The sequence below is a fragment of the Coregonus lavaretus genome, assembly GCF_964263955.1.
Source record: "Coregonus lavaretus genome assembly, contig: HAP1_SCAFFOLD_398, whole genome shotgun sequence".
Lineage (NCBI taxonomy): Eukaryota > Metazoa > Chordata > Actinopteri > Salmoniformes > Salmonidae > Coregonus > Coregonus lavaretus.
In genome coordinates, this window is record NW_028156549.1 from 1,249 (window position 1) to 29,053 (window position 27,805).

General features: G+C 44.8%; 1 protein-coding gene across 1 annotated transcript; it reads right to left on the reverse strand.

The window, feature by feature from the left end:
- Positions 1 to 27,097, reverse strand: LOC311126204 (uncharacterized protein; the record flags this gene model as incomplete). The annotated part of the gene is made up of 6 exons (XM_084200223.1): positions 1 to 665; positions 888 to 977; positions 1,028 to 1,626; positions 14,095 to 14,241; positions 25,933 to 25,964; positions 26,957 to 27,097. The coding sequence occupies 6 exons, from the start codon at positions 27,095 to 27,097 to the stop codon at positions 379 to 381; spliced, it is 1,296 nt and encodes a 431-aa protein (XP_084056349.1). The 3' UTR covers positions 1 to 378.
- Positions 27,098 to 27,805: the final 708 nt, after the last annotated feature.

A 27,805-nucleotide genomic window follows, 5' to 3' on the forward strand; every position in this document is an offset into this window, starting at 1 on the left:
GTAGTTCATTGTAACTAGATAGAGGGGTAGTAGTTCATTGTAACCCTAGATAGAGGGGTAGTAGTTCATTGTAACCCTAGATAGAGGGGTAGTAGTTCATTGTAACTAGATAGAGGGGTAGTAGTTCATTGCAACCCTAGATAGAGGGGTAGTAGTTCATTGTAACTAGATAGAGGGGTAGTAGTTCATTGTAACTAGATAGAGGGGTAGTAGTTCATTGTAACTAGATAGAGGGGTAGTAGTTCATTGTAACCCTAGATAGAGGGGTAGTAGTTCATTGTAACCCTAGATAGAGGGGTAGTAGTTCATTGTAACCCTAGATAGAGGGGTAGTAGTTCATTGTAACCCTAGATAGAGGGGTAGTAGTTCATTGTAACCCTAGATAGAGGGGTAGTAGTTCATTGTAAACCTAGATAGAGGGGAATGTCTTGCTGGTTTAGATGTAGTTGTCTTGTTATTCTGTTTGGACTTGTTGTCTGTCTCTGTGAGCTGTGTGTTGACAGGACTGATGAGCCACCAGGGACCAGGCTTGGTCCTCTTCCTCTTCCCTGCTAACTGGGAGGAGTCAGCCTCACCAGTAGGGGCGGGGCAGACCTCCTGGGCCTTACAATTGGCTGGAACCTTAGAGATGACTCGTCTCTGTCCTGTTGGTGCCAACTGTAGAACTGTGGAGGAAAGACAACATTACATCTAGCCTTTTATGTAAACTACATTTTTTCCCATTGATTGTTTTGTGAATGTTTTTTATATATTTTTCTATTTGTTGAGAGCTCTTACAAAACATATTCCTATACCTACAAATGGCATGATACAACTTGAACTTGTGATGAACGTTGTAGTCAGAAAAACCATCATGATGTGTGATGTCAGCTGTCAGGGGATATTACCTGGAGAAACATCCTGGTCTTCAGCTGATGATTGGTCTGCAGCCGCTTCACTCTCCTCCTCCATGGTGACGGGCTCCTCCCCAGCTCGACCTGACAGTCTCCTGGTCTTCCCAGACTGCCGGCCTCGTCCCCAGCTCGACCTGACAGTCTCCTGGTCTTCCCAGACTGCCGGCCTCGTCCTCGGCTCGTCTTGGGGTTCACCTTGTCACCTTGGATACCAGCTTTGGATTTAGAGATTCTGGGAACTTTCTTTTCTGTTTTGGTGTGGCTAGGTTTAGGCTTGGCCCCTCCTCCTGGTGCCTCTTGTTCCAGGTCACCTGCTGTCGTTGGTTCAGATAACAGGTTGTTGACTTTCTTCTTGTCTTGTTCTATGTGGTCTGCCTCGAGGTCAACATGATTAACAGGCCCATCACCCTGAGGTCCTACCCCCGGGGGACTAGAGTCCCTCTCCTTCCTGGTTGTAGGATTCTTTCCCTTCTTCTCTTTAGTTGTCCGAGGTCTGTCTGTCCCTCCTGATCTCTGATTGGCTGTAGCCTTGGTGAGTATGTCTGCTGAGGCATTGTCACTACTGTGTGATTGGTTCTGCTGCTTTGGTCGTGGTTTGGCTGTGGTCCTGATGGGGTCAAACTTCCAGCGATGGGAGAACCAGGGAGGCTCATAATCCTCCAGGATCAGGAAGTCATCCTCCAGCTCGGTGAGAGGAGGTTCTCTCACTGGAGACGCCAGGGCTTTCCTAGGACTGAACAGAAACAGGGCTTTAACCCTCTGACCTATAACCCTAGCCTCTAACCCTTTCCTAGGGCTGACCAGAAACACAGCATTGACCACAGCCTCTGACCTCTAACCCTTTCCTAGGGCTTATGAGTGAGAAAGTTAGACGCACAAATATCATACCCCAAAAACGCTAACCTCCCCTGTTATTGTAATGGTGAGAGGTTAGCATGTCTTGGTGGGATATTTGTGCGTCTAACTTTCTCACTCATCATTATTCATGATTCATTCAGGACTATCCGTAATCATGGTAGTATCCACATTAATGTAGTAGTGTTTCAAAATATATTCTCTTCTGATTTACAAAAGAAGTGTCTCCAAAATGACAATTATTTACCATAAAATGGGGGGACAACGTCAAAAGGGCAGTAATTTATAAACGGTCTAAACTCGATATGGATGAAAATACCCTCAAATTAAAGCTGACAGTCTGTACTTTAACCTCAGTCATTGTATCATTTCAAATCCAAAGTGCTGGAGTACAGAGGCAAGACAACTAAATAATTGTCACTGTCCCAATACTTTGAGCTCCCTGTATTCTGCCCTGTAGCAAAGAGAAAATGTTGCGGTTTTAAAGCTAATTTCCTGCAATTATATGCATTTAGCCATGCAGTGTTCTTTTGGTCACACATAAAATATAAACTGACAGTACAAAACATTAAGAACACCTTCCTAATATTGAGTTGCACCCCCTTTTGCCCACAGAACAGCCTCAATTCATCGGAGCATGGACTCTACAAGGTGTCGAAAGCGTTCCACAGGGATACTGGCCCATGTTGACTCCAATGCTTCCCACAGTTGTGTCAAGTTGTCTGGATGTCCTTTGGGGGGTGGACCATTATTGATACACACAGGAAACTACTGAGCATGAAAAACCCAGCAGCGTTGCAGTTCTTGACACAAACTGGTGTGCCTGGCATGACTCCGGTCTCCTCTCCTTCATCTACACTGACTGAAGTGGATTTAACAAGTGACATCAATAAGAGATCATAGCTTTCACCTGGATTCACCTGGTCCCTCTATGTCAGATGCCATACACGCCGTCTGCCCGTTTCAGTTGAAACCATGATTCATCGCTGAAGAGCACACTTCACCAGTGTGCCAGTGGCCATTGAAGGTGAGCATTTGCCCACTGAAGTCAGGTCAAGACCCTGGTGAGGACGACGAGCACGCAGATGAGCTTCCCTGAGACAATTTCTGACAGTTTGTGCAGAAATTATTCGGTTGTGCAAACCCAGTTTAATCAGCTGTCCTGGTGGCTGGTCTCAGACGATCCTGCAGGTGAAGAAGCCGGATGTGGAGGTCCTAGACTGGCCGGTTGGACGTACTGCCAAAATCTCTAAAACAATGTTGGAGGTGGCTTATGGTAATGAAATGAACATTAAATATTCTGGCAAAAGTTCTGGTGGACATTCCTGCAGTCAGCATGCCAATTGCACACTCCCTCAAAACTTGAGACATGTGGCATTGTGTTGTGTGACAAAACTGCACATTTTAGAGTGCCCTTTAATTGTCCCCAGCACAAGGTGCACCTGTGTAATGATCATGCTGTTTAATCAGCTTCATGATATGCCACACCTGTCAGGTGGATGGATTATCTGGGCAAAGGAGAAATGCTCACTAAAAGGGATGTCAAAATGTGCGCACAACATTTGAGAAAATATGCTTTTTGTGCATATGAAAGATTTCTGGGATCTTTTATTTCAGCTCATGAAACATGGGACCAACACTTTACATGTTGCGTTTATGTTTTAGTTCAGGACTGAATGTCATTTATGGTGAGTTTGGTCATTTACAAGAGAATGAAAAGGTTTTGATGCTTGTCTGCTCTGATGTCCTCTGTAGCTCAGCTGGTAGAGCACGGCGCTTGTAACGCCAAGGTAGTGGGTTCGATCCCCGGGACCACCCATACACAAAAATGTATGCACGCATGACTGTAAGTCGCTTTGGATAAAAGCGTCTGCTAAATGGCATATTAATTAATTAATTATTTAATTAATTAATTAAAATGCAGCATGTGTACACGCTGTGTCTGGAGTCGGTAGGGCAACGGGCCTGACTGAGAGAAGATGGGGGAGGAGCAGACTGGCCGAGAACAGAGGAGAGAAAATGGAAGGAAATTAAAAATGTTGGCAGCTGTACAGAGAACTCATCCAAAGGGCTTTGACCTCTCAAATACGGCAGAAAGCTTACACAATAAGATGCACCGTCACCTTATTAATTCAGCAACGTACTAAGATAACGTGACCCCTAAGTTTAACTTGCTAGTTAACGCAGAATTCCTCATTTTTATAATATAATATGCCATTTAGCAGACGCTTTTATCCAAAGTGACTTACAGTCATGCGTGCGTACATTATAAAAAAAAAAAATGGTGTATGGGTGGTCCTGGGGATCGAACCCGTTACAAGCGCCGTGCTCTACCAGCTGAGCTACAGAGGACCACTTTTTCAAATATAAAACGTGTAAGAAATCTCTAAATGCAGATCTAAAATGGTTCTTATTGTCATTTCTGCATCAGACTATTTTTGTGCTTCAATTGCACTTTGCACTGATGAGATTCAGGAACTGGCAGACAGCGCTCTGACTGATGTGGAGCTTTTTTCTCAGGTACTTTTCTCAGTGTAGACAGTCTACTTTTCTCCGTAAAATTCAAGATTTACTTGAAACAAAACATTGGAACTGTAGCTGGCTACATTATTTATATGATAAACATTAAATGCCTAACCCTTTCCTAGGGCTGAACAGAAACAAATCATTAACCTAACCTCTAACATGCTGACAAGACCGTCGCACGCATCCACACCAGACGCGATCAGGACACGCAGGTTGAAATATCAAAGCGAACTCTGAACCTACTATATTAATTTGGGGACAGGTCGAAACACATTAAACATTCATGAACATTTAGCTAGTTAGCTTGCTGTTGCTAGCTAATTGGTCCTGGGATATACAGTGCCTTCGGAACGTATTCAGACCCCTTGCCTTTTTCCACATTTTGTTATGTTACAGCCTTATTCTAAAATGGATTAAATACAAATGTTTCCTCAGCACTGTACACACAATACCCCATAATAACAAAGCAAAAAAAGTTTTGACATTTTTGCAAACAGAAATACCTCAATTTCGAGTCTCATAGCAAAGGGTCTGAATACTTATACAAATGTAATATCGGTTATTCATTTTTTTATAAATTTGCAAATTTCGAAAAATGTGTTTTTGCTTTGTCATTATGGGGTAGTGTGTGTAGATTGATGAGGAACATTTAAAATGTAATCCATACTACTAAAAACCAATGAGGAGCGAGTCAAGCGTCACAAATACAACCGAGTTCTATTTCAGCGCCTGGCTACGCAGACGCTCGTTGACGCGCTCAAGCAGATCAGATAAAATGATTGAATACACATCATTAACCCTAGCATCTAACCCCTAACCCTTTCATAGAGCTGAACAGAAACACATCATTAACCCTAACCTCTAACCCTTTCATAGAGCTGAACAGAAACACATCATTACCCCTAACCTCTAACCCTTTCATAGGGCTGAACAGAAACACATCATTACCCCTAACCTCTAACCCTTTCATAGGGCTGAACAGAAACACATCATTAACCCTAGCATCTAACCCCTAACCCTTTCATAGAGCTGAACAGAAACACATCATTAACCCTAGCATCTAACACCTAACCCTTTCATAGGGCTGAACAGAAACACATCATTAACCCTAACCTCTAACCCCTAACCCTTTCATAGGGCTGAACAGAAACACATCATTAACCCTAACCTCTAACCCCTAACCCTTTCATAGAGCTGAACAGAAACACATCATTAACCCTAACCTCTAACCCTTTCATAGGGCTGAACAGAAACACATCATTAACCCTAACCTCTAACCCCTAACCCTTTCATAGAGCTGAACAGAAACACATCATTACCCCTAACCTCTAACCCTTTCATAGAGCTGAACAGAAACACATCATTACCTCTAACCCCTAACCCTTTCATAGGGCTGAACAGAAACACATCATTACCCCTAACCTCTAACCCTTTCATAGAGCTGAACAGAAACACATCATTAACCCTAACCTCTAACCCCTTCATAGAGCTGAACAGAAACACATCATTAACCCTAACCTCTAACCCTTTCATAGAGCTGAACAGAAACACATCATTACCCCTAACCTCTAACCCTTTCATAGAGCTGAACAGAAACACATCATTAACCCTAACCTCTAACCTCTAACCCCTTTCATAGAGCTGAACAGAAACACATCATTACCCCTAACCTCTAACCCTTTCATAGGGCTGAACAGAAACACATCATTAACCCTAACCTCTAACCCCTAACCCTTTCATAGAGCTGAACAGAAACACATCATTAACCCTAACCTCTAACCTCTAACCCCTTCATAGAGCTGAACAGAAACACATCATTAACCCTAACCTCTAACCCTTTCATAGAGCTGAACAGAAACACATCATTAACCCTAACCTCTAACCTTTAACCCCTTTCATAGGGCTGAACAGAAACACATCATTACCCCTAACCTCTAACCCTTTCATAGGGCTGAACAGAAACACATCATTAACCCTAACCTCTAACCTCTAACCCTTTCATAGAGCTGAACAGAAACACGGCATTCAGGGTCCCCCCAGGAGTTTTAAACAAGGTGGTGCTGATAAGTCAGTCGAGGGGGAGGTGCTTTGAACACCTGTAACTGCCATTTCCTGCAATCTAAACACTTGAATTAAGTGATTAAGTGCAAATTAATTAATTTTGTAAATATCATTAATACTGGTTGTATTTTTTACATAGTGGTGCAGTCAAGTCCACACCTTTCCTCCCGGCCGGCTCGGCCCACCCTCCTGCAACATGGCTGAGTGACTCATTGCGAGCTTACAGAACTGGGCTGCGGGCAGCTGAGAGAACATGGAGGAAAACCAAACTTCCAGAGAACCTGTCATCTTTTCACTCCCTCCTCTCTACATTCTCTTCCTCTGTATCCGCTGCTAAAGCCACTTTCTACCACTCTAAATTTCAAGCTTCTGCCTCTAACCCTAGGAAACTCTTTTCCACCATCTCCTCCCTCCTTAATCCTCCACCCCCTCCCTCTCTGCAGACAACTTTGTTAACCACTTTAAAAAGAAGGTTGATGACATCTGCTCCTCATTCACTCAGCCTATTGAGTCCACTGGTCCCACTCACACAGAACTACCCTACGCCTTGACCTCTTTCTCCCCTCTCTCTCCAGATGACATCCTGCGACTATTGAGTTCTGCCCGCTCGACCCCATCCCCTCCTCCAGACCATCTCTGGAGACCTTCTCCCATTCCAGAAGCCATGGATTACAGGAAACATCCGCACTGAGCTAAAGGGTAGAGCTGCCGCTTTCAAGGAACGGGACTCTAACCCGGACGCTTATAAGAAATCCCGCTATGACCTCTGACGAACCATCAAACAGGCAAAGAGTCAATACAGGTCTAAGAAGTGGTTTAGCTCGTCTGGTAGGCTTGTGTCACTGGGCAGCTCGCGGCTGTGCTTCCCTTTGTAGTCTGTTTCCCTGCATTAAAGTCCCCGGCCACTAGGAGCGCTGCATCTGGATGAGCGTTTTCCTGTTGATTAATGGCCTTGTACAACTCATTCAGAGCAATCTTAATGCCGGCATTGGTTTGTGGTGGTAAATAGACAGCTATGAAAAATATAGATGAAAGGAAACTTAAATCCGTTCTCCCATTCCTCACCCCTGACCACTGGCTGCGTCCCCTCTGACTTCAAATTGCCCCAGTCGCTCCCATCCTCAAGAAACAAACACTCGTCTCCTCTGACGTCAAAAACTATAGACCTGTATCCCTTATTTTCTTTCCAAAACACTTGAGCGTGCTGTCTCTGATCAACTCTCTCATTATCTCTCTCAGAACAATCTTCTTGACCCTAACCAGTCAGGCTTCAAGACGGGTCACTCAACCGAGACTGCTCTTCTCTGTGTCACGGAGGCTCTCCGCACTGCCAAAGCTGACTCTCTGTCCTCTGTTCTCATCCTCCTAGATCTATCTGCTGCCTTTGACACCGTGAACCACCAGATCCTCCTCTCCACCCTCTCAGGGCTGGGTGTCTCAGGCTCTGCCACCTCTAGGACTGCCCGAGTCGCTCCCCTCACACAGGAAGCGGTGCAGGTCCTAATCCAGGCACTAATCTCCCATCTGGATTACTGCAACTCGCTGTTGGCTGGGCTCCCTGCTTGTGCCATTAAACCCCTGCAACTAATCTAGAACGCTGCAGCCCGCCTGGTGTTCAACCTTCCCATGTTCTCTCATGTTACCCCACTCCTCCACACACTCCACTGGCTTCCAGTTGAAGCTCGCATCCACTACAAGACCATGGTGTTTACCTACGGAGCAGCAAGAGAAACTGCCCCAGGCTATGCTCCAACCCTACACCCCAACCCGAGCACTCAGTTCTGCCACCTCTGGTCTCTTGGCCCTCCCACCCCTACGGGAGGGCAGCTCCCGCTCAGCCCAGTCCAAGCTCTTCTCTGTCCTGGCACCCCAACGGTGGAACCAACAATCCCCCCTCCAACCCCTTTCTAGGAAAAGTATACATACTATGCCTGTGATGCCTCTTATCGAGAACAGCGCCGGGAAGATGGCTGCCGTTTTACAGCCCTCTAACCAATTGTACTATTATGTGTGTTTTTCCGCGTTATTTGTAATTTATTTTGTACATAATGTTTCTGCCATCGTCTCTTATAACCAAAAAGAGCTTCTGGATATCAGGACAGCGATTACTCACCTCGCATTGGACGAAGATTTTTTCTTCAACGAAGCGGTCGCGAAGGATATCCTACAGACACCCGACAAGGCCCGGATCCCCGTCATTCGCGTGAGGAAGAGACGGAGATATCGCGGACGCAGATCCGGGTGCCTTGTAAGGATCCGACGGCGAGCGAGTAAACTGCCTCTCCCATCAATCCTACTAGCCAACGTTCAATCTTTTGAGAATAAAATGGACGAGTTAAGATTACGGTTATCCTACCAACGGGACATTAAAAACTGTAATATCTTATGTTTCACGGAGTCGTGGCTGAACGACAACAATGATAACATTCAGCTAGCAGGCTATACGCTACATCGGCAGGACAGAACGTCTGACTCTGGTAAGACAAGGGGTGGCGGTCTGTGTATATTTGTAAACAACAGCTGGTGCACAAAACCAAATACTAAGGAAGTCTCGAGGTTTTGCTCGCCTGAGGTAGAGTATCTTATGATAAGCTGTAGACCACACTATTTACCAAGAGAGTTTTCATCTATATTTTTCATAGCTGTCTATTTACCACCACAAACCAATGCTGGCATTAAGATTGCTCTGAATGAGTTTTACAAGGCCATTAATCAACAGGAAAACGCTCATCCAGATGCAGCGCTCCTAGTGGCCGGGGACTTTAATGCAGGGAAACTTAAATCCGTTCTACCTAATTTCTACCAGCATGTTAAATGTGCAACCAGAGGGAAAAAAAACTCTAGACCACCTTTACTCCACACACAGAGACGCGTACAAAGCTCTCCCTCGCCCTCCATTTGGCAAATCTGACCATAACTCTATCCTCCTGATTCCTGCTTATAAGCAAAAACTGAAGCAGGAAGCACCAGTGATTCGTTTAATAAGGAAGTGGTCAGATGACGCAGATGCTAAGCTACAGGACTGTTTTGCTAGCACAGACTGGAACATGTTCCGGGATTCTTCAGACAGCATTGAGGAGTACACCACATCAGTCACTGGCTTCATCAATAAGTGCATCGATGATGTCATCCCCACAGTGACCGTACGTACATACCCCAACCAGAAGCCATGGATTACAGGAAACATCCGCACTGAGCTAAAGGGTAGAGCTGCCGCTTTCAAGGAACGGGACTCTAACCCGGACGCTTATAAGAAATCCCGCTATGACCTCCGACGAACCATCAAACAGGCAAAGAGTCAATACAGGTCTAAGATTGAATCATACTACACTAGCTCTGATGCTCGTCGGATGTGGCAGGGCTTGAAAACTATTACAGACTACAAAGGGAAGCACAGCCGCGAGCTGCCCAGTGACACAAGCCTACCAGACGAGCTAAACCACTTCTATGCTCGCTTCGAGGCAAGCAACACTGAAGCATGCATGAGAGCACCAGCTGTTCCGGATGACTATGTGATCACGCTCTCCGTAGCCGATGTGAGTAAGACTTTTAAGCAGGTCAACATTCACAAGGCCAGACGGATTACCAGGACGTGTACTCCGAGCATGTGCTGACCAACTGGCAAGTGTCTTCACTGACATTTTCAACATGTCCCTGACTGAGTCTGTAATACCAACATGTTTCAAGCAGACCACCATAGTCCCCGTGCCCAAGAACTCTAAGATAACCTGCCTAAATGACTACCGACCCGTAGCACTGACGTCTGTAGCCATGAAGTGCTTTGAAAGACTGGTCATGGCTCACATCAACAGCATAATCCCAGAAACCCTAGACCCACTCCAATTTGCATACCGCCCCAACAGATCCACAGATGATGCAATCTCTATCGCACTCCACACTGCCCTTTCCCACCTGGACAAGAGGAACACCTACGTGAGAATGCTATTCATTGACTACAGCTCAGCATTCAACACCATAGTGCCCTCTAAGCTCATCACTAAGCTAAGGATCCTGGGACTAAACACCTCCCTCTGCAACTGGATCCTGGACTTCCTGACGGGCCGCCCCCAGGTGGTAAGGGTAGGTAACAACACATCTGCCACACTGATCCTCAACACGGGGGCCCCTCAGGGGTGCGTGCTCAGTCCCCTCCTGTACTCTCTGTTCACCCATGACTGCATGGCCAGGCACGACTCCAACACCATCATTAAGTTTGCCGACGACACAACAGTGGTAGGCCTGATCACCGACAACGATGAGACAGCCTATAGGGAGGAGGTCAGAGATCTGGCCGTGTGGTGCCAGGACAACAACCTCTCCCTCAACGTGACCAAGACAAAGGAGATGATTGTGGACTACAGGAAAAAAAAGAGGACTGAGCACGCCCCCATTCTCATCGACGGGGCTGTAGTGGAACAGGTTGAGCGCTTCAAGTTCCTTGGTGTCCACATCACCAAAGAACTATCATGGTCCAAACACACCAAGACAGTCGTGAAGAGGGCACGACAAAGCCTATTCCCCCTCAGGAGACTAAAAAGATTTGGCATGGGTCCTCAGATCCTCAAAAGATTCTACAGCTGCACCATCGAGAGCATCCTGACTGGTTGCATGACCGCCTGGTATGGCAACTGCTTGGCCTCTGACCGCAAGGCACTACAGAGGGTAGTGCGTACGGCCCAGTACATCACTGGGGCAAAGCTCCCTGCCATCCAGGACCTCTATACCAGGCGGTGTCAGAGGAAGGCCCTCAAAATTGTCAAAGACTCCAGCCACCCTAGTCATAGACTGTTCTCTCTGCTACCGCACGGCAAGCGGTACCGGAGTGCCAAGTCTAGGTCCAAAAGACTTCTCAACAGCTTCTACCCCCAAGCCATAAGACTCCTGAACAGCTAATCATGGCTACCCGGACTATTTGCACTGCCCCCCCCACCCCATCCTTTTTACGCTGCTGCTACTCTGTTAAGTATTTATGCATAGTCACTTTAACTCTACCCACATGTACATATTACCTCAACTAGCCAGTGCCCCCGCACATTGACTCTGCAACGGTACCCCCCTGTATATATAGCCTCCCTACTGTCACTTTATTTTACTGTATATATAGCCTCCCTACTGTCACTTTATTTTACTGTATATATAGCCTCCCTACTGTCACTTTATTTTTACTTCTGCAATTTTTTCTCAACACTTTTTTTGTTGTTGTTTTATTCTTACTTTTTTTTTTGTTTAAAATAAATGCACTGTTGGTTAAGGGCTGTAAGTATGCATTTCACTGTAATGTCTGCACCTGTTGTATTCGGCGCATGTGACCAATAAAATTTGATTTGATTTTATTTGATATGTGGTTGTCCCACCTAGCTACAGTGAGGGAAAAAAGTATTTGATCTCCTTCTGATTTTGTACGTTTGCCCACTGACAAAGAAATGATCAGTCTATAATTTTAATGGAAGGTTTATTTGAACAGTGAGAGACAGAATAACAAAAAAATCCAGAAAAACGCATGTCAAAAATGTTATAAATTGATTTGCATTTTAATGAGGGAAATAAGTATTTGACCCCCTCTTAATCAGAAAGATTTCTGGCTCCAAGGTGCCTTTTATACAGGTAACGAGCTGAGATTAGGAGCACACTCTTTAAGGGAGTGCTCCTAATCTCATCTTGTTACCTGTATAAAAGACACCTGTCCACAGAAGCAATCAATCAGATTCCAAACTCTCCACCATGGCCAAGACCAAAGAGCTCTCCAAGGATGTCAGGGACAAGATTGTAGACCTACACAAGGCTGGAATGGGTTACAAGACCATCGCCAAGCAGCTTGGTGAGAAGGTGACAACAGTTGGTGCGATTATTCGCAAATGGAAGAAACACAAAAGAACTGTCAATCTCCCTCGGCCTGGGGCTCCATGCAAGATCTCACCTCATGGAGTTGCAATGATCATGAGAACGGTGAGGAATCAGCCCAGAACTACACGGGAGGATCTTGTCAATGATCTCAAGGCAGCTGGGACCATAGACACCAAGAAAACAATTGATAACACACTACGCTGCTCAAAAAAGCACATATACAGGACCGTCTGAAGTTTGCCAATGAACATCTGAATGATTCAGAGGATAACTGGGTGTTGTGGTGAGATGAGACCAAAATCGAGCTCTTTGGCATCAACTCAACTCGCCGTGTTTGGACGAGGAGGAATGCTGCCTATGACCCCAAGAACACCATCCCCACCGTCAAACATGGAGGTGGAAACATTATGCTTTGGGGGTGTTTTTCTGCTAAGGGGACAGGACAACTTCACCGCATCAAAGGGACGATGGACGGCGCCATGTACCGTCAAATCTTGGGTGAGAACTTCCTTCCCTCAGCCAGGGCATTGAAAATGGGTCGTGGATGGGTATTCCAGCATGACAATGACCCAAAACACACGGCCAAGGCAACAAAGGAGTGGCTCAAGAAGAAGCACATTAAGGTCCTGGAGTGGCCTAGCCAGTCTCCAGACCTTAATCCCATAGAAAATCTGTGGAGGGAGCTGAAGGTTCGAGTTGCCAAACGTCAGCCTCGAAACCTTAATGACTTGGAGAAGATCTGCAAAGAGGAGTGGGACAAAATCCCTCCTGAGATGTGTGCAAACCTGGTGGCCAACTACAAGAAACGTCTGACCTCTGATTGCCAACAAGGGTTTTGCCACCGAGTACTAAGTCATGTTTTGCAGAGGGGTCAAATACTTATTTCCCTCATTAAAATGCAAATCAATTTATAACATTTTTGACATGCGTTTTTCTGGATTATTTTGTTGTTATTCTGTCTCTCACTGTTCAAATAAACCTACCATTAAAATTATAGACTGATCATGTCTTTGTCAGTGTTCAAACGTACAAAATCAGCAGGGGATCAAATACTTTTTTCCCTCACTGTATCTGAAGATGAATGCACTGACTAAGTCACCCTGTGATATGTGGTTGTCCCACCTAGCTAACTAAGTCGCTCTGGATAAGAGCGTCGGCTAAATGACTAAAATGTAAATCCCCAATCACGCTTGTAGACGACATTGGCTACGTGTCAGTTTGTCACTTTCAGGAAGTTGGAGTAATACCATGATCAATTACTGAAGACATTGGCTCTAATCCAGGTTGTGCCTTTATCTTTCGAGACAATTAACAACTAAGGAAGAATATTTCACTTCTCTCATTGACTTCTCAAACCCCAAACTCCAGCCAGGTATACTTCGCAAGCATTCCCGGAAGTATTGCGATGTTGGGCATCTGGGTTTAGAAACTCAGGGAGGGGCCTTCCGAGTGGCACAGTGGTCAAAGGCAATTAACTGTGAGATCCTGGTTCGAGTCCAGGCTTGACCGGGAGACCCATTGGGCGGCGCACAATTGGCCAAGCGCCGTCCAGGGTAGGGGAGGGTTTTGCCGGCAGTGCACGCTGACTCAGTCGCCAGGTGTACAGTGTTTCCTCCGGCACATTGGTGCGGCTGGCTTCCGGGTTAAGTGGGCATTGTGTCAAGAAGCAGTGCGGCTCGGTTGGGTTGTGTTTCGGAGGACGCACTACTTTCGACCTTCGCCTCTCCCGTGTCCGTACGGGAGTTGCAGCGATGGGACAAGACTGTAACTACCAATTGGATACCCTGAAATTGGGTAGAAGAAAGGGGGTAAAATACTAAAAAAAAGAGACTCAGGGAGGGCCACTACTGTGGATATTGTAAACAGGACAGTTCTAATCATTCATTGGGTTAAATGAAAACAGATGTGGACTCACCAGGCAGGCTTTGACTGACCAGCCTCTCTCAGCTTCTGGAGAAAGGAGGATGTGGCTTTCCTTTCCTGTGTTGCCTCCTTCTCTGGTGGTTGGGCCAGACTCCTCTTCTCTGGTGCTGGTTGTTCTTTGGGTTCCACTTTCTCTGTGCTGCAGAGGGACAGTGTCAACTTCATGGAGAATTAACACAATAGGGATGTGTCAAATTCTTAACATTTAAACTGCCATTTTTGTCCAGTTTCCTTTAGAACAATAAGAACAAGTGATACAATTCCACATGAAATCACAATGCAGAATATGGTCCTATTACGTACCACAGTCCTAGACACAGTAGGCTACCGGTAGTCTGTCACTTCATATTATGAGACAAAAACACACTAACTAGAATGATTCATGAGAAAAATAGTTTGAGAGCTTGCGCTTTGTACTTGCAGACTAATCATTGTACAATTTCTCCACCAAGGCCATCATGGTTTTTCAACATGGCATCTGGTAGTCTGGTTCTGGATATGCCATCAGGGTATTGAAGTCAACATCCTCTACCATTGACAATGGCTGCATTACAGCTGCAGTCATTTCTGGAATCAGCGCTGTGATTTTCTCACTCCCTTATCACACTTCAATAGTGTGAAGCAGTCTAGGGCCTGTGCTGCCGCCAGCAACGGTTTGTTCACCCTTTCAGATGGTGAAGCATTGCATCTGTACTACCATTACCGTACCTCAATTCCACCTCGCAAAGTTTGCATTTCACCACCTACTCATTTAACTCCTCAAAGTGTTGCTATACATACAGGACTTCCTCAGTGTTGCTATACATACAGGACTTCCTCAGTGTTGCTATACATACAGGACTTCCTCAGTGTTGCTATACATACAGGACTTCTTCAGTGTTGCTATACATACAGGACTTCTTCAGTGTTGCTATACATACAGGACTTCTTCAGTGTTGCTATACATACAGGACTTCTTCAGTGCTGCTATACATACAGGACTTCCTCAGTGTTGCTATACATACAGGACTTCCTCAGTGTTGCTATACATACAGGACTTCCTCAGTGTTGCTATACATACAGGACTTCCTCAGTGTTGCTATACATACAGGACTTCCTCAGTGTTGCTATACATACAGGACTTCCTCAGTGTTGCCATACAGGACTTCACTACTATCGCTTGCCTTTGATGGTTGATGGTGTGCGGAGCTCTTTATATCTGTGGCAAATCATTTGAAAGATGCATATCACCCTCACACCATAACACCTCCTCCTCCATGCATTACGTGGAAAATACACATGCGGAGATCATCCATTCACTCGCACCGCGTCTCACAAAGACACAGCGGTTGGAACCAAAAATCTCAAATTTGGACTCCAGACCAAAGTACACATTTCCACCATTGCTTTGCTGTTGACGATGTCTGTGATTTTATTTAGAATTCAAGGCACACTTAACCAGCATAGCTACCACAGCATTCTGCAGCGATACGCCATCCCATCTGGTTTGGGCTTAGTGGGACTATCATTTGTTTTTCTACAGGACAATGACCCAACACACCTCCAGGTTGTGTAAGGGCTATTTGACCAAGGAGGAGAGTGATGGAGTGCTGCATCAGATTACCTGGCCTTTCCATCCCCCGACCTCAAACAAATTGAGATGGTTTGGGATGAGTTGGGCCGCAGAGTGAAGGAAAAGCAGCCAACAAGTGCTCAGCATATGTGGGAACTCTTTCAAGACTGTTGGAAAAGCATTCCAGGTGAAACTGGTTGAGATAATGCCAGGGGTGTGCAAAGCTGTCATCAAGGCAAAGGGTGGATATTTGAAGAATCTCAAATATAAAATATATTTTGATTTGATTCACACTTTTTTGGTTACTACATGATTCCATGTTATTTCATAGTGTTGATGTCTTCACTATTATTCTACAATGTAGAAAATAGTAAAAATAAAAGACAAACCCTTGAATGAGTAGGTGTTCTAAAACCTTTGACTGGTAGTGTATATATTACCTAAATTACCTCGACACACCTGTACCCCCGTACATTGACTCTGTACCGGTACCCCCTGTATATAGCCCATACATTGACTCTGTACCGGTAACCCCTGTATATAGCCTGTATATTGACTCGGTACCCCTGTATATAGCCTGTATATTGACTCGGTACCGGTACCCCCTGTATATAGCCTGTATATTGACTCGGTACCGGTAACCCCTGTATATAGCCTGTATATTGACTCGGTACCGGTACCCCCTGTATATAGCCTGTATATTAACTCTGTACCGGTACCCCCTGTATATTGACTCGGTACCGGTAACCCCTGTATATAGACTCGGTACCGGTACCCCCTGTATATAGCCTCGTTATTGTTATTTTATTGTTGCTCTTTTATATTTTACTTTTTAGTTTATTTTTCTTAACTGCATAGTTGGTTAAGGGCTTGTCAGTAAGCATTTCACTGTTAGTCTACACCTGTTATATTCGGCGCAGGTGACAAATAAAATGTGATTTTATTTCTATTTTTCTTTCAAAGCATTTAGAAATGTTTATCCCAATGTCACACATTGGCCCCATTTATTTATAGAAAGACCCTTAAACGAAATTGGGATCATTAACGTTAAGAAAAAATCCCTACCCGAAATAAAACCTGTTCTCACAAAATTAAAATCACAGTACAGTTATCACTCAACTACCACTAATAGGGTTAGGGTTAGCCTGACCACTAATAGGTCATCATCGGAAAACTAAAAATTTAACAAATACCTGCTGTAACGTTAGTAGGAGATATACATATTCATAATTGTTATATACAGTACAGTTAAATTAGATCTTTAAGCTAAACCAGCTTTTTTTAAATTCATTTTCTTTATTTTATTTTTTTCATTCCACGATGACATGGCTCTATACATCACTGAGTATCCTCTGGTGGCAGAGCATTCCATGATGACATGGCTCTATACATCACTGAGTATCCTCTGGTGGCAGAGCATTCCACGATGACATGGCTCTATACATAACTGAGTATCCTCTGGTGGCAGAGCATTCCACGATGACATGGCTCTATACATAACTGAGTATCCTCTGGTGGCAGAGCATTCCACGACGACATGGCTCTATACATAACTGAGTATCCTCTGGTGGCAGAGCATTCCACGATGACATGGCTCTATACATAACTGAGTATCCTCTGGTGGCAGAGCATTCCACGACGACATGGCTCTATACATAACTGAGTATCCTCTGGTGGCAGAGCATTCCACGATGACATGGCTCTATACATAACTGAGTATCCTCTGGTGGCAGAGCATTCCACGATGACATGGCTCTATACATAACTGAGCAACACATGAAATCTGTTTTTGGTTTGGGTACAGTGAAGAAACCCATTGCGCATGTCTGGTTGAAGAGTCTGGTGGGGTGTGTCTGTCTGGTTGAAGAGTCTGGTGGGGTATGTCTGTCTGGTTGAAGAGTCTGGTGGGGTGTGTCTGTCTGGTTGAAGAGTCTGGTGGGGTGTGTCTGTCTGGTTGAAGAGTCTGGTGGGGTGTGTCTGTCTGGTTGAAGAGTCTGGTGGGGTGTGTCTGTCTGGTTGAAGAGTCTGGTGGGGTGTGTCTGTCTGGTTGAAGAGTCTGGTGGGGTGTGTCTGTCTGGTTGAAGAGTCTGGTGGGGTGTGTCTGTCTGGTTGAAGAGTCTGGTGGGGTGTGTCTGTCTGGTTGAAGAGTCTGGTGGGGTGTGTCTGTCTGTTTGAAGAGTCTGGTGGGGTGTGTCTGTCTGGTTGAAGAGTCTGGTGGGGTGTGTCTGTCTGGTTGAAGAGTCTGGTGGGGTATGTCTGTCTGGTTGAAGAGTCTGGTGGGGTGTGTCTGTCTGGTTGAAGAGTCTGGTGGGGTGTGTCTGTCTGGTTGAAGAGTCTGGTGGGGTGTGTCTGTCTGGTTGAAGAGTCTGGTGGGGTGTGTCTGTCTGGTTGAAGAGTCTGGTGGTGTGTGTATGTCTGGTTGAAGAGTCTAGTGGGGTGTGTCTGTCTGGTTGAAGAGTCTGGTGGGGTGTGTCTGTCTGGTTGAAGAGTCTGGTGGGGTGTGTCTGTCTGGTTGAAGAGTCTGGTGGGGTGTGTCTGTCTGGTTGAAGAGTCTGGTGGGGTGTGTCTGTCTGGTTGAAGAGTCTGGTGGTGTGTGTCTGTCTGGTTGAAGAGTCTGGTGGTGTGTGTCTGTCTGGTTGAAGAGTCTGGTGGTGTGTGTCTGTCTGGTTGAAGAGTCTGGTGGTGTGTGTCTGTCTGGTTGAAGAGTCTGGTGGGGTGTGTCTGTCTGGTTGAAGAGTCTGGTGGGGTGTGTCTGTCTGGTTGAAGAGTCTGGTGGGGTGTGTCTGTCTGGTTGAAGAGTCTGGTGGGGTGTGTCTGTCTGGTTGAAGAGTCTGGTGGGGTGTGTCTGTCTGGTTGAAGAGTCTGGTGGGGTGTGTCTGTCTGTTTGAATAGTCTGGTGGGGTGTGTCTGTCTGGTTGAAGAGTCTGGTGGGGTGTGTCTGTCTGGTTGAAGAGTCTGGTGGGGTGTGTCTGTCTGGTTGAAGAGTCTGGTGGGGTGTGTCTGTCTGGTTGAAGAGTCTGGTGGTGTGTGTCTGTCTGGTTGAAGAGTCTGGTGGGGTGTGTCTGTCTGGTTGAAGAGTCTGGTGGGGTGTGTCTGTCTGGTTGAAGAGTCTGGTGGGGTGTGTCTGTCTGGTTGAAGAGTCTGGTGGGGTGTGTCTGTCTGGTTGAAGAGTCTGGTGGTGTGTGTCTGTCTGGTTGAAGAGTCTGGTGGGGTGTGTCTGTCTGGTTGAAGAGTCTGGTGGGGTGTGTCTGTCTGGTTGAAGAGTCTGGTGGGGTGTGTCTGTCTGGTTGAAGAGTCTGGTGGGGTGTGTGTCTGGTTGAAGAGTCTGGTGGGGTGTGTCTGTCTGGTTGAAGAGTCTGGTGGGGTGTGTCTGTCTGGTTGAAGAGTCTGGTGGTGTGTGTCTGTCTGGTTGAAGAGTCTGGTGGGGTGTGTCTGTCTGGTTGAAGAGTCTGGTGGGGTGTGTCTGTCTGGTTGAAGAGTCTGGTGGTGTGTGTCTGTCTGGTTGAAGAGTCTGGTGGGGTGTGTCTGTCTGGTTGAAGAGTCTGGTGGGGTGTGTCTGTCTGGTTGAAGTGTATGCAAATAGATTATACATGTGGTTAGGCATTTTCAACACACAAATGTTTCTTGACTAGAAGAGAAGTAGTACATTTCTCCTCAACCTTCCCAAGTTCTCTCACGTCACCCCGCTCCTCCGCACACTCCACTGGCTTCCAGTTGAAGCTCGCATCTGCTACAAGACCATGGTGCTTGCCTACGGAGCTGTGAGGGGAACGGCACCTCCGTACCTCCAGGCTCTGATCAGTCCCTACACCCAAACGAGGGCATTGCGTTCATCCACCTCTGGCCTGCTGGCTCCCCTACCTCTGCTGAAGCACAGTTCCTGCTCAGCCCAGTCAAAACTGTTCGCTGCTCTGGCACCCCAATGGTGGAACAAGCTCCCTCACGACGCCAGGACAGCGGAGTCACTCACCACCTTGCGGAGACATTTGAAACCCCACCTCTTTAAGGAACACCTGGGATAGGATAAAGTAATCCTTTTGGTTAATTTAATCAAACATAGGGTGTGTCTATATATGGAAAAATATACGTTTTAATATTTTGACCAATCGATTGGTCGAAAGAACAGACAACTCTCGGTCGACCAAGATTTCTTTTTTGTCAGGGACAGCCCTAGAAATTAGATCACCTGGCGCATGCTGCACAACAGTGAGTGACTCAAGGCTCCGGTCTCTTGTTGTGTGCTTGTAAACAAACACAACTTGAGACGTGACAGGGCACTACCGTAAACTACATAATAATGTGACAAGTGAAATGAAGAACGCACTGTTCTTTATCATCTAACGTATTGCACAACTTGACTGCAGGTATTTACTTAAAAAGTAGCTACAAATATTCAATTTTATATCTAAGAAATAGTTAACGGTATTGAAAAACCATCCTGTGGCTTCTTCCAAATACCCCGGTATAGGGTATATACGGTATACCGCCCAAGCCTAGTGTGTACAGCCCAGTACATCACTGGGGTTGAGCTCCCTGCCATCCAGGACCTCTATACCAGGCATTGTCAAAAGAAGGCCCTAAAAATTGTCAAAGACACCAGCCACCCAAGTCATAGACTGTTCTCTCTGCTACCGCAGTCAAAGCGATAGCGATGCACTAAGTCTGGAACCAACAGGATCCTGAAAAGCTTCTACCCCCAAGCCATAAGACTGCTAAATAGTTAACCAAATAGCTACCCTCTTTTGCACTAAGTATTTTGTCTCATCACATACACTGCTGCTACTGTTTAATATCTGTCATTTTATTCCTAGTTATATGTACATATCATCTCAAATACCTCGTACCCCTGTAACATGGACTGGGTACTGGTACCGTGTATATAGTTATCGTTACTCATTGTGGATTATTTTTCTAGCATTCTCTCTGCATGGTTGGGAAGGGCCCGTAAGTAACCTGTTGTTTACGAAGCATGTGACAAATAATAACATTTGATTTGAGCGTACTGAAGGTCGGTTGATAATGCTTCCCTGTAGATATTTGGTCTCAGATTACCACAGACATAGGAACAAAAATCAGTGGACAACAGGTAAAGTAAATTGAAAGTATGTTTGTTTAACATTCTGACTTGTAATGGGACTTTCTGGACTGCTGAGCCTACATGTCAGAAACGAGAGTAAGTATCTCACGCTCAGATTCTAAAAGAGGCTAGCTAGGCCTATGTGAAGCTAGCCAAAATAAGGATTAGCCACAATAGTGGAATTTGCGGTTCACCTTCAAAATAAAAGTCCCCTTTGAAAGTGATACAAATAGTGTTATCATGCCATATTTGGACTAAATGATACAAAACAAGGTTGGAATGTTATATAACTTCAACACAAAACAATAATTAGTAGTTAATTTGACAAAAATCTGTTGAAATGGGGGGGGGGGCATAATTATATTTCACTGTACTGCAGGTGTACTGCCTTTCCTACAGATTGTAGATCAGGGGTGTCAAATGTCCGGCCCGCGGGCCGGATCAGGCCCACAAACAGGTTTAATCCGGCCCGCGAGATGATTTTGAAAAAATATATTTATAATAAATAATAATTTGTAAAGTATAAAAATGCGCTGCAATTTTTCTATAAAATAAGCTGCTGTTCCAATTGCATCCACTGGATGGCGCAATAGCAATTGTGTTAAGCAAGCAAACTGTTTATACCGGGGCAGAGCAAGTAGGTCAAGCACTTGCAGCCAATGAGCTACTTTGTTTTGCCCGCGATATTTATTACGGCTTCTACTTTTAACATTATGTGCTTTGGCACCCTCATTGCCCCAATATGTCTCTGTCAAAAAAGAGAGAAGTGGACACAGAGTGCAGAGTGTTCCAAGAAAAATTGTCATCCTATTTATTCTACGGAATTGAATGGGAAAGCTGTATGTTTGGTGTGTTCAGAGCATGTTGCAGTGCTGAAAGAATATAACCTTCGTCGCCACTATGTGAGTCTTCATGCCGACAAATATGACAACTTTCAAGGACAGCGGAGATGAGAGAAGGTGAATGAACTGTTGGCGGGTCTGAAGAAACAGCAGTCTGTGTTTACTCACAGCCGAGACATCAGTGACGCTGCAGTGAAAGCTAGCTACCTCATTGCTAATGAAATCGCAGTGGCTTCAAAACCATTTAGTGAGGGTGAATTTGTAAAAACATGCATGATGAAGGCAGCGGAGATTGTGTGCCCTGAAAAGCGGCAGGCTTTTGCAAATATCAGCCTGACAAGAAACACAGTTGCAGACAGGATTTCCGATCTTTCAGTGGATTTGGACAGCCAGTTGAAGCAAAAAGTAAAGTCATTTATTGCGTTTTCGGTTGCAATTGATGAAAGCACGGACATTACAGATGTTGCACAACTGTTGACCGTCACCGAGGAGTTCGTGGAGTTGGTGCCGATGACAGATACAACGACAGCAGCTGATATTTTTACCGCACTCGTCGGCGCGCTGGACAGGGTCGGAGTGGACTGGTCCCACGCTGTCAGCCTGGCTACAGATGGTGCGCCCTCAATGATCGGGAAAAAAAGCAGGCGTTGTGACAAAGTTCCGAGAGAAAGTGCAATCTGCAAATGGAGGACGTGATTTTTTGACTTTTCACTGTATTTTGCACCAGGAGGCTTTGTGTTGCAAGTCATTAAAGATGGATAACGTCATGAAGGTGGTCATCCAAACTGTTAATTTCATCCGATCCAGAAGCCTGAATCACCGTCAGTTTGACAGCCTTCTCAGAGAGAAAGACCACATCTATGGCCTGCCATACCACACTGAGGTAAGATGGTTAAGCCGAGGTGCTGTGCTGAGGCGTTTCTTTGATTTACGAGAAGAAATTGAACAGTTCATGGAAGAAAAGGGCAAACCAGTGTTAGAATTTCATTCCGCAGAATGGATGCAGGACCTTGCATTTATGGTGGATGTTACAGAGCACCTGAATAACTTGAACAAACAGCTGCAAGGGCGCAACAAAGTTGTCACGCAGTATTATGACAGCATGATTTTATTTTATTTTTATATTTAACCTATTCTTGACTCTGTGGTTCTTGCACTTGTTTGGGGAACAGGATTTCATTATTTTTATCTACATTTCTGCCTGAGAAATGACACCCTGATATAGTTCTGTCATCTGTGAAACAGTTCTGTTAATCACTGAGGCATTGTTTGTTCTTTTTCTTTAGAATTTTCAAATAAACTTGACGTGTTTTATGATTAATAGTGATGTTGTACTTGTACTATTTTGGACACACTGTCCTCAGGCTCCAGCTTTATGTTGTATGTTGATGGTATTAAAACAAAGAAAACAATCTGAAGTTGTTGTTTTTAAGTTATATATATACCATGATTTTTCCGGTCCGGCCCACTTGGGAATAGATTTTCCTCCATGTGGCCCCTGAGCTAAAATGAGTTTGACACCCCTGTTGTAGATCCATGAAATGGGGTATCAATCTACTCAGTGACACCCACAGAACACAACTGGACCATTTCATTGATCCACAATCCATAGGTAAGGCTGTACTCCTTAAGGCACGACAGGGACTGAAGAGAGACACAGAAATGATTTGAGATGTGGTTTGGATACGACTGTGATATGTGTTTGGGATACGACTATGATATGTGGTTGTCTCTTAAGATGAAGGCACTAGCTGTGGGTCTCTCTGGATGGGAGCGTTTGTTGAATGGATCAATTGTAAATGTAGTGTTACAGTATGAAGTGCAATCAGAGAGTATACAGACCCCTTTCCTTTTTCCACATTGTTACGTTTATTATAAAATGTATTAAATAAATACAAATCCTCATCAATCTACAAACAATACCCCATAATGACAAAGCAAAAACAGCAAATTTATAAAAGAACACCAATTTATCATTTACTTAAGTATTCAGACCCTTTACTCAGTACTTTGTTGAAGCACATTTGGCAGCGATTACAGCCTCAAGTCTTCTTGGGTATGACGCTACAAGCTTGGCATACCTGTATTTGGGGAGTTTCTCCCATTCTTCTCTGCAGATCCTTTCAAGCTCTGTCAGGTCTCCAGAGATGTTCGATCGGGTTCAAGTCCAGGCTCTGGCTGGGCCACTCAAGGACATTCAGAGACTTGTTCCGAAGCCACTCCTGCATTGTCTTGGCTGTGTGCTTGGGGTCGTTGTCCTGTTGGAAGGTGAACCTTCTCCCCAGTCTGAGGTCCTGAGCGCTCTGGAGCAGGTTTTCATCAAGGATCTCTCTGCACTTTGCTCCGTTCATATTTCCCTCAATCCTGAATAGTCTCCCAGTCCTTGCAGCAGAAAAACATCCCCACCGCATGATGCTGCCACCACCATGCTTCACCGTAGGGATGGTGCCAGTTTTTCTCCAGACGTGACACTTCGCATTCAGGCCAAAGAATTGAATCGTGGTTTCATCAGACCAGAGAATCTTGTTTCTCATGGACAGAGTCCTTTAGGTGCCTTTTGTCAAACTCCAAGCGGGCTGTCATGTGCCTTTTACAGAAGAGTGGCTTCCGTCTGGCCACTACCATAAAGGCCTGATTATTGGAGTGCTGCAAAGATGGTTGCCCTTCTGGAAGGTTCTCCCATCTCCACAGAGGAACTCTAGAGCTCTGTCAGAGTGACCATCGGGTTCTTGGTCACCTCCCTGACCAAGGCCCTTCTCCCCCGATTGTTCAGTTTGGCCGGGCGGCCAGCTCTAGGAAGAGTCTTGGTGTTTTAAAACTTCTTCCATTTAAGAATGATTGAGGCCACTGTGTTCGTAGGGACCTTCAATGCTGCAGAAATGTATTGTTACCCTTCCCCAGATCTGTGCCTAGAAACAATCCTGTCTCTGAGCTCTATGGACAATTCCTTCGACCTCATGGCTTGGTTTTTGCTCTGACATGCACTGTCAACTGTGGGACCTTATATAGACAGGTCTGTGCCTTTCCAGATCACGTCCAATCAATTGAATATACCACAGGTGGACTCCAATCAAGTTGAAGAAACATCTCAAGGATGATCAATGGTAACAGGATGCACCTGAGCTCAATTTCAAGTCTCATAGCAAAGGGTCTGAATACTTATGTAAATAATGTATTTCTGTTTTTTTATTTGTAATACATTTGCAAAAATTTATAAAAACCTGTTTTCGCTTTCTCATTATGGGGTATTGTGTGTAGATGGATGACTAAAACATTTAATACATTTTAGAATAAGGGTGTAACGTAAGAACATTTGGAACCCAGGAAGAGTAGCCGCTGCCTTGACAACAGCTAATTGGGGATCCTAATAAATACTAAAAATGTACTTGTCAATATGCACAATAAGCTGACAGGGAGGTGATTTCCCACAGTCAAAGCCCGGAAATAAGAGCTACGACACTGATAGTTGTGTGTAAACTCTTCACAGTTGTGTGTCACTGAGTAGACTGATACCTAAGGATTGTTGATCCATGAAATGGGGTAAGACTGTATAGTGCAATATAAATGTAGACGTCAGTATGCCCCCAATGCAATTCTTAAGTCTAATGCATCCAGTGCAATTTCAACTGATTTATTTATTTTTGTCAAATTAACAAAATGTTATATTTTTGTTGAATTTATATAACATTCCAACCTTGTCAAGCATTATCTAGTCCACTATTTGTATACATTTGCATCACATTCAATTAAATTCCACTATTGTGGCTCATCCTTATTGTGGCCAACTTCACATAGGTGCTAGATAGCTACCTAATCTCCATTATAAACTGGGTGGTTCGAGCCCTGAATGCTGATTGCCTGAAAACCGTGATATCAGACCGTATAACATGGGTACAGCCAAAACAGATTTGTACTGCTCTAATTACGTTGGTAAACAGTTTATAATAGCAATAAGGCACCTCTGGGGTTTGTGGTATTTGGCCAATATACCACGGCTAAGGGCTGTGTCCAGGCACTACGGTCTGAGGTTAACACAGGTTTAGGAGATTTTATACGTTTTATTCTATGCGAACATTAGCTGTATTAATTACGAAGCCATCGTGATTTTAATGATTACATAAATTCAATGTAACTCACAAAAAGTGACGTCAGCTGATGAAGATTATCTCATAGAACCAAACGTATTATATCTCCTAAACTTGTGTTTAACACAGACCTGATTTTCGGCGTTAATCCAAAAACGCATTTATTTTCCTCATAGGCTTTGTCCAACGAACGAACCATGGCAGAGTTAGTGCCTACAAAAGTTCGCCATTACTATTTATCACTATACCAAGTTCCCTAGAAGAGGTTTCTTACCTCACTTTACGGAGCTTCTTCTGAGGTCTCGCCTGTGAAAAAGATAGATTGACATTTTGCATGAGTGATTGTCAGCTGGGATAGCAGTAAGCTTTTCACTGTAATGTCTACTGTAATGATGTGAGGGGTGTACTGTAATGATGTGAGGGGTGTACTGTAATGATGTGAGGGGTGTACTGTAATGATGTGAGGGGTGTACTGTAATGATGTGAGGGGTGTACTGTAATGATGTGAGGGGTGTACTGTAATGATGTGAGGGGTGTACTGTAATGATGTGAGGGGTGTACTGTAATGATGTGAGGGGTGTACTGTAATGATGTGAGGGGTGTACTGTAATGATGTGAGGGGTGTACTGTAATGATGTGAGGGGTGTACTGTAATGATGTGAGGGGTGTACTGTAATGATGTGAGGGGTGTACTGTAATGATGTGAGGGGTGTACTGTAATGATGTGAGGGGTGTACTGTAATGATGTGAGGGGTGTACTGTAATGATGTGAGGGGTGTACTGTAATGATGTGAGGGGTGTACTGTAATGATGTGAGGGGTGTACTGTAATGATGTGAGGGGTGTACTGTAATGATGTGAGGGGTGTACTGTAATGATGTGAGGGGTGTACTGTAATGATGTGAGGGGTGTACTGTAATGATGTGAGGGGTGTACTGTAATGATGTGAGGGGTGTACTGTAATGATGTGAGGGGTGTACTGTAATGATGTGAGGGGTGTACTGTAATGATGTGAGGGGTCTACTGTAATGATGTGAGGGGTCTACTGTAATGATGTGAGGGGTCTACTGTAATGATGTGAGGGGTGTACTGTAATGATGTGAGGGGTGTACTGTAATGATGTGAGGGGTGTACTGTAATGATGTGAGGGGTGTACTGTAATGATGTGAGGGGTGTACTGTAATGATGTGAGGGGTGTGTGAGCTCCAGCCCAGTTAGCTAGGCCTAATTATAATCATGTGACCTGCTCCCATCAGGGGTTCTGCAGGGACAGACTGAAAATACAGAATACAGCCTCACTAACGGCTGGCCTGGTCTGGCCCGGCCCAGGGGCTTTTTCCCTTGCTGAACAATGTCCCATGTTAAGTTGCTATCTGAGAGGTGATAGTGACACCTGTCAGGTCTTCTAGCAGGGTCCATGATGATCATGGGAGAGGCCATTCTCTATGGAAACAGAGTGCTACTGTGTTCTTGGATAATTCTTGGAGAGGAACATTCCACAAGGAGCTGTCTTTCTAATGTCATGTACTGTATTCAACATAGACACTGAGGTTTAGAACCTCTTCACCTCCTAACAGGGAATAGTCAGGAGTGTGAATGGCAGGTGTTATTTCCAGTAGAGGAGAGGAGTGTGAAGAGAAATAGGTACAAGTGGGTGTCTTAACGTTTATGCTTTGGTGTCTTGGAGAGATATATATATTCAAAATCTTAGTTTGACAACAGATAACATCCAAGTGAATTGAATTACTTTCAATAGATTATTTTGAGAAAATATTGCATTTAAGTTTGAAGGCTAGAATGCATATGTTTGTAAAGCATTTCAATACAGTAAGTCAAATACATGTCGGGGGAATTTTCGAAAAGTTCATTGAAGTTAAAATTACTGGGATCATTCCAATTTTATAAAGTTTTTATGGCGACCAACCAACCTAGCAACACTCATTTGCCAGTTCCACATAGTCAGGTCAGGTGTTACAGCCTAAGTCAACAATAAGTATTTCCTTTCCCCGTGAAATAAAACTATCAAATACGACATCAAACCGCTAGCCTCGATCAATTCTTACCCCACCGTCGAACTAATTCCTGCGCGAGCTGTTGTAAAAATGTTGTTACTTTGTATCAGCTGCTAAGGATCCCGAATAGCATCGA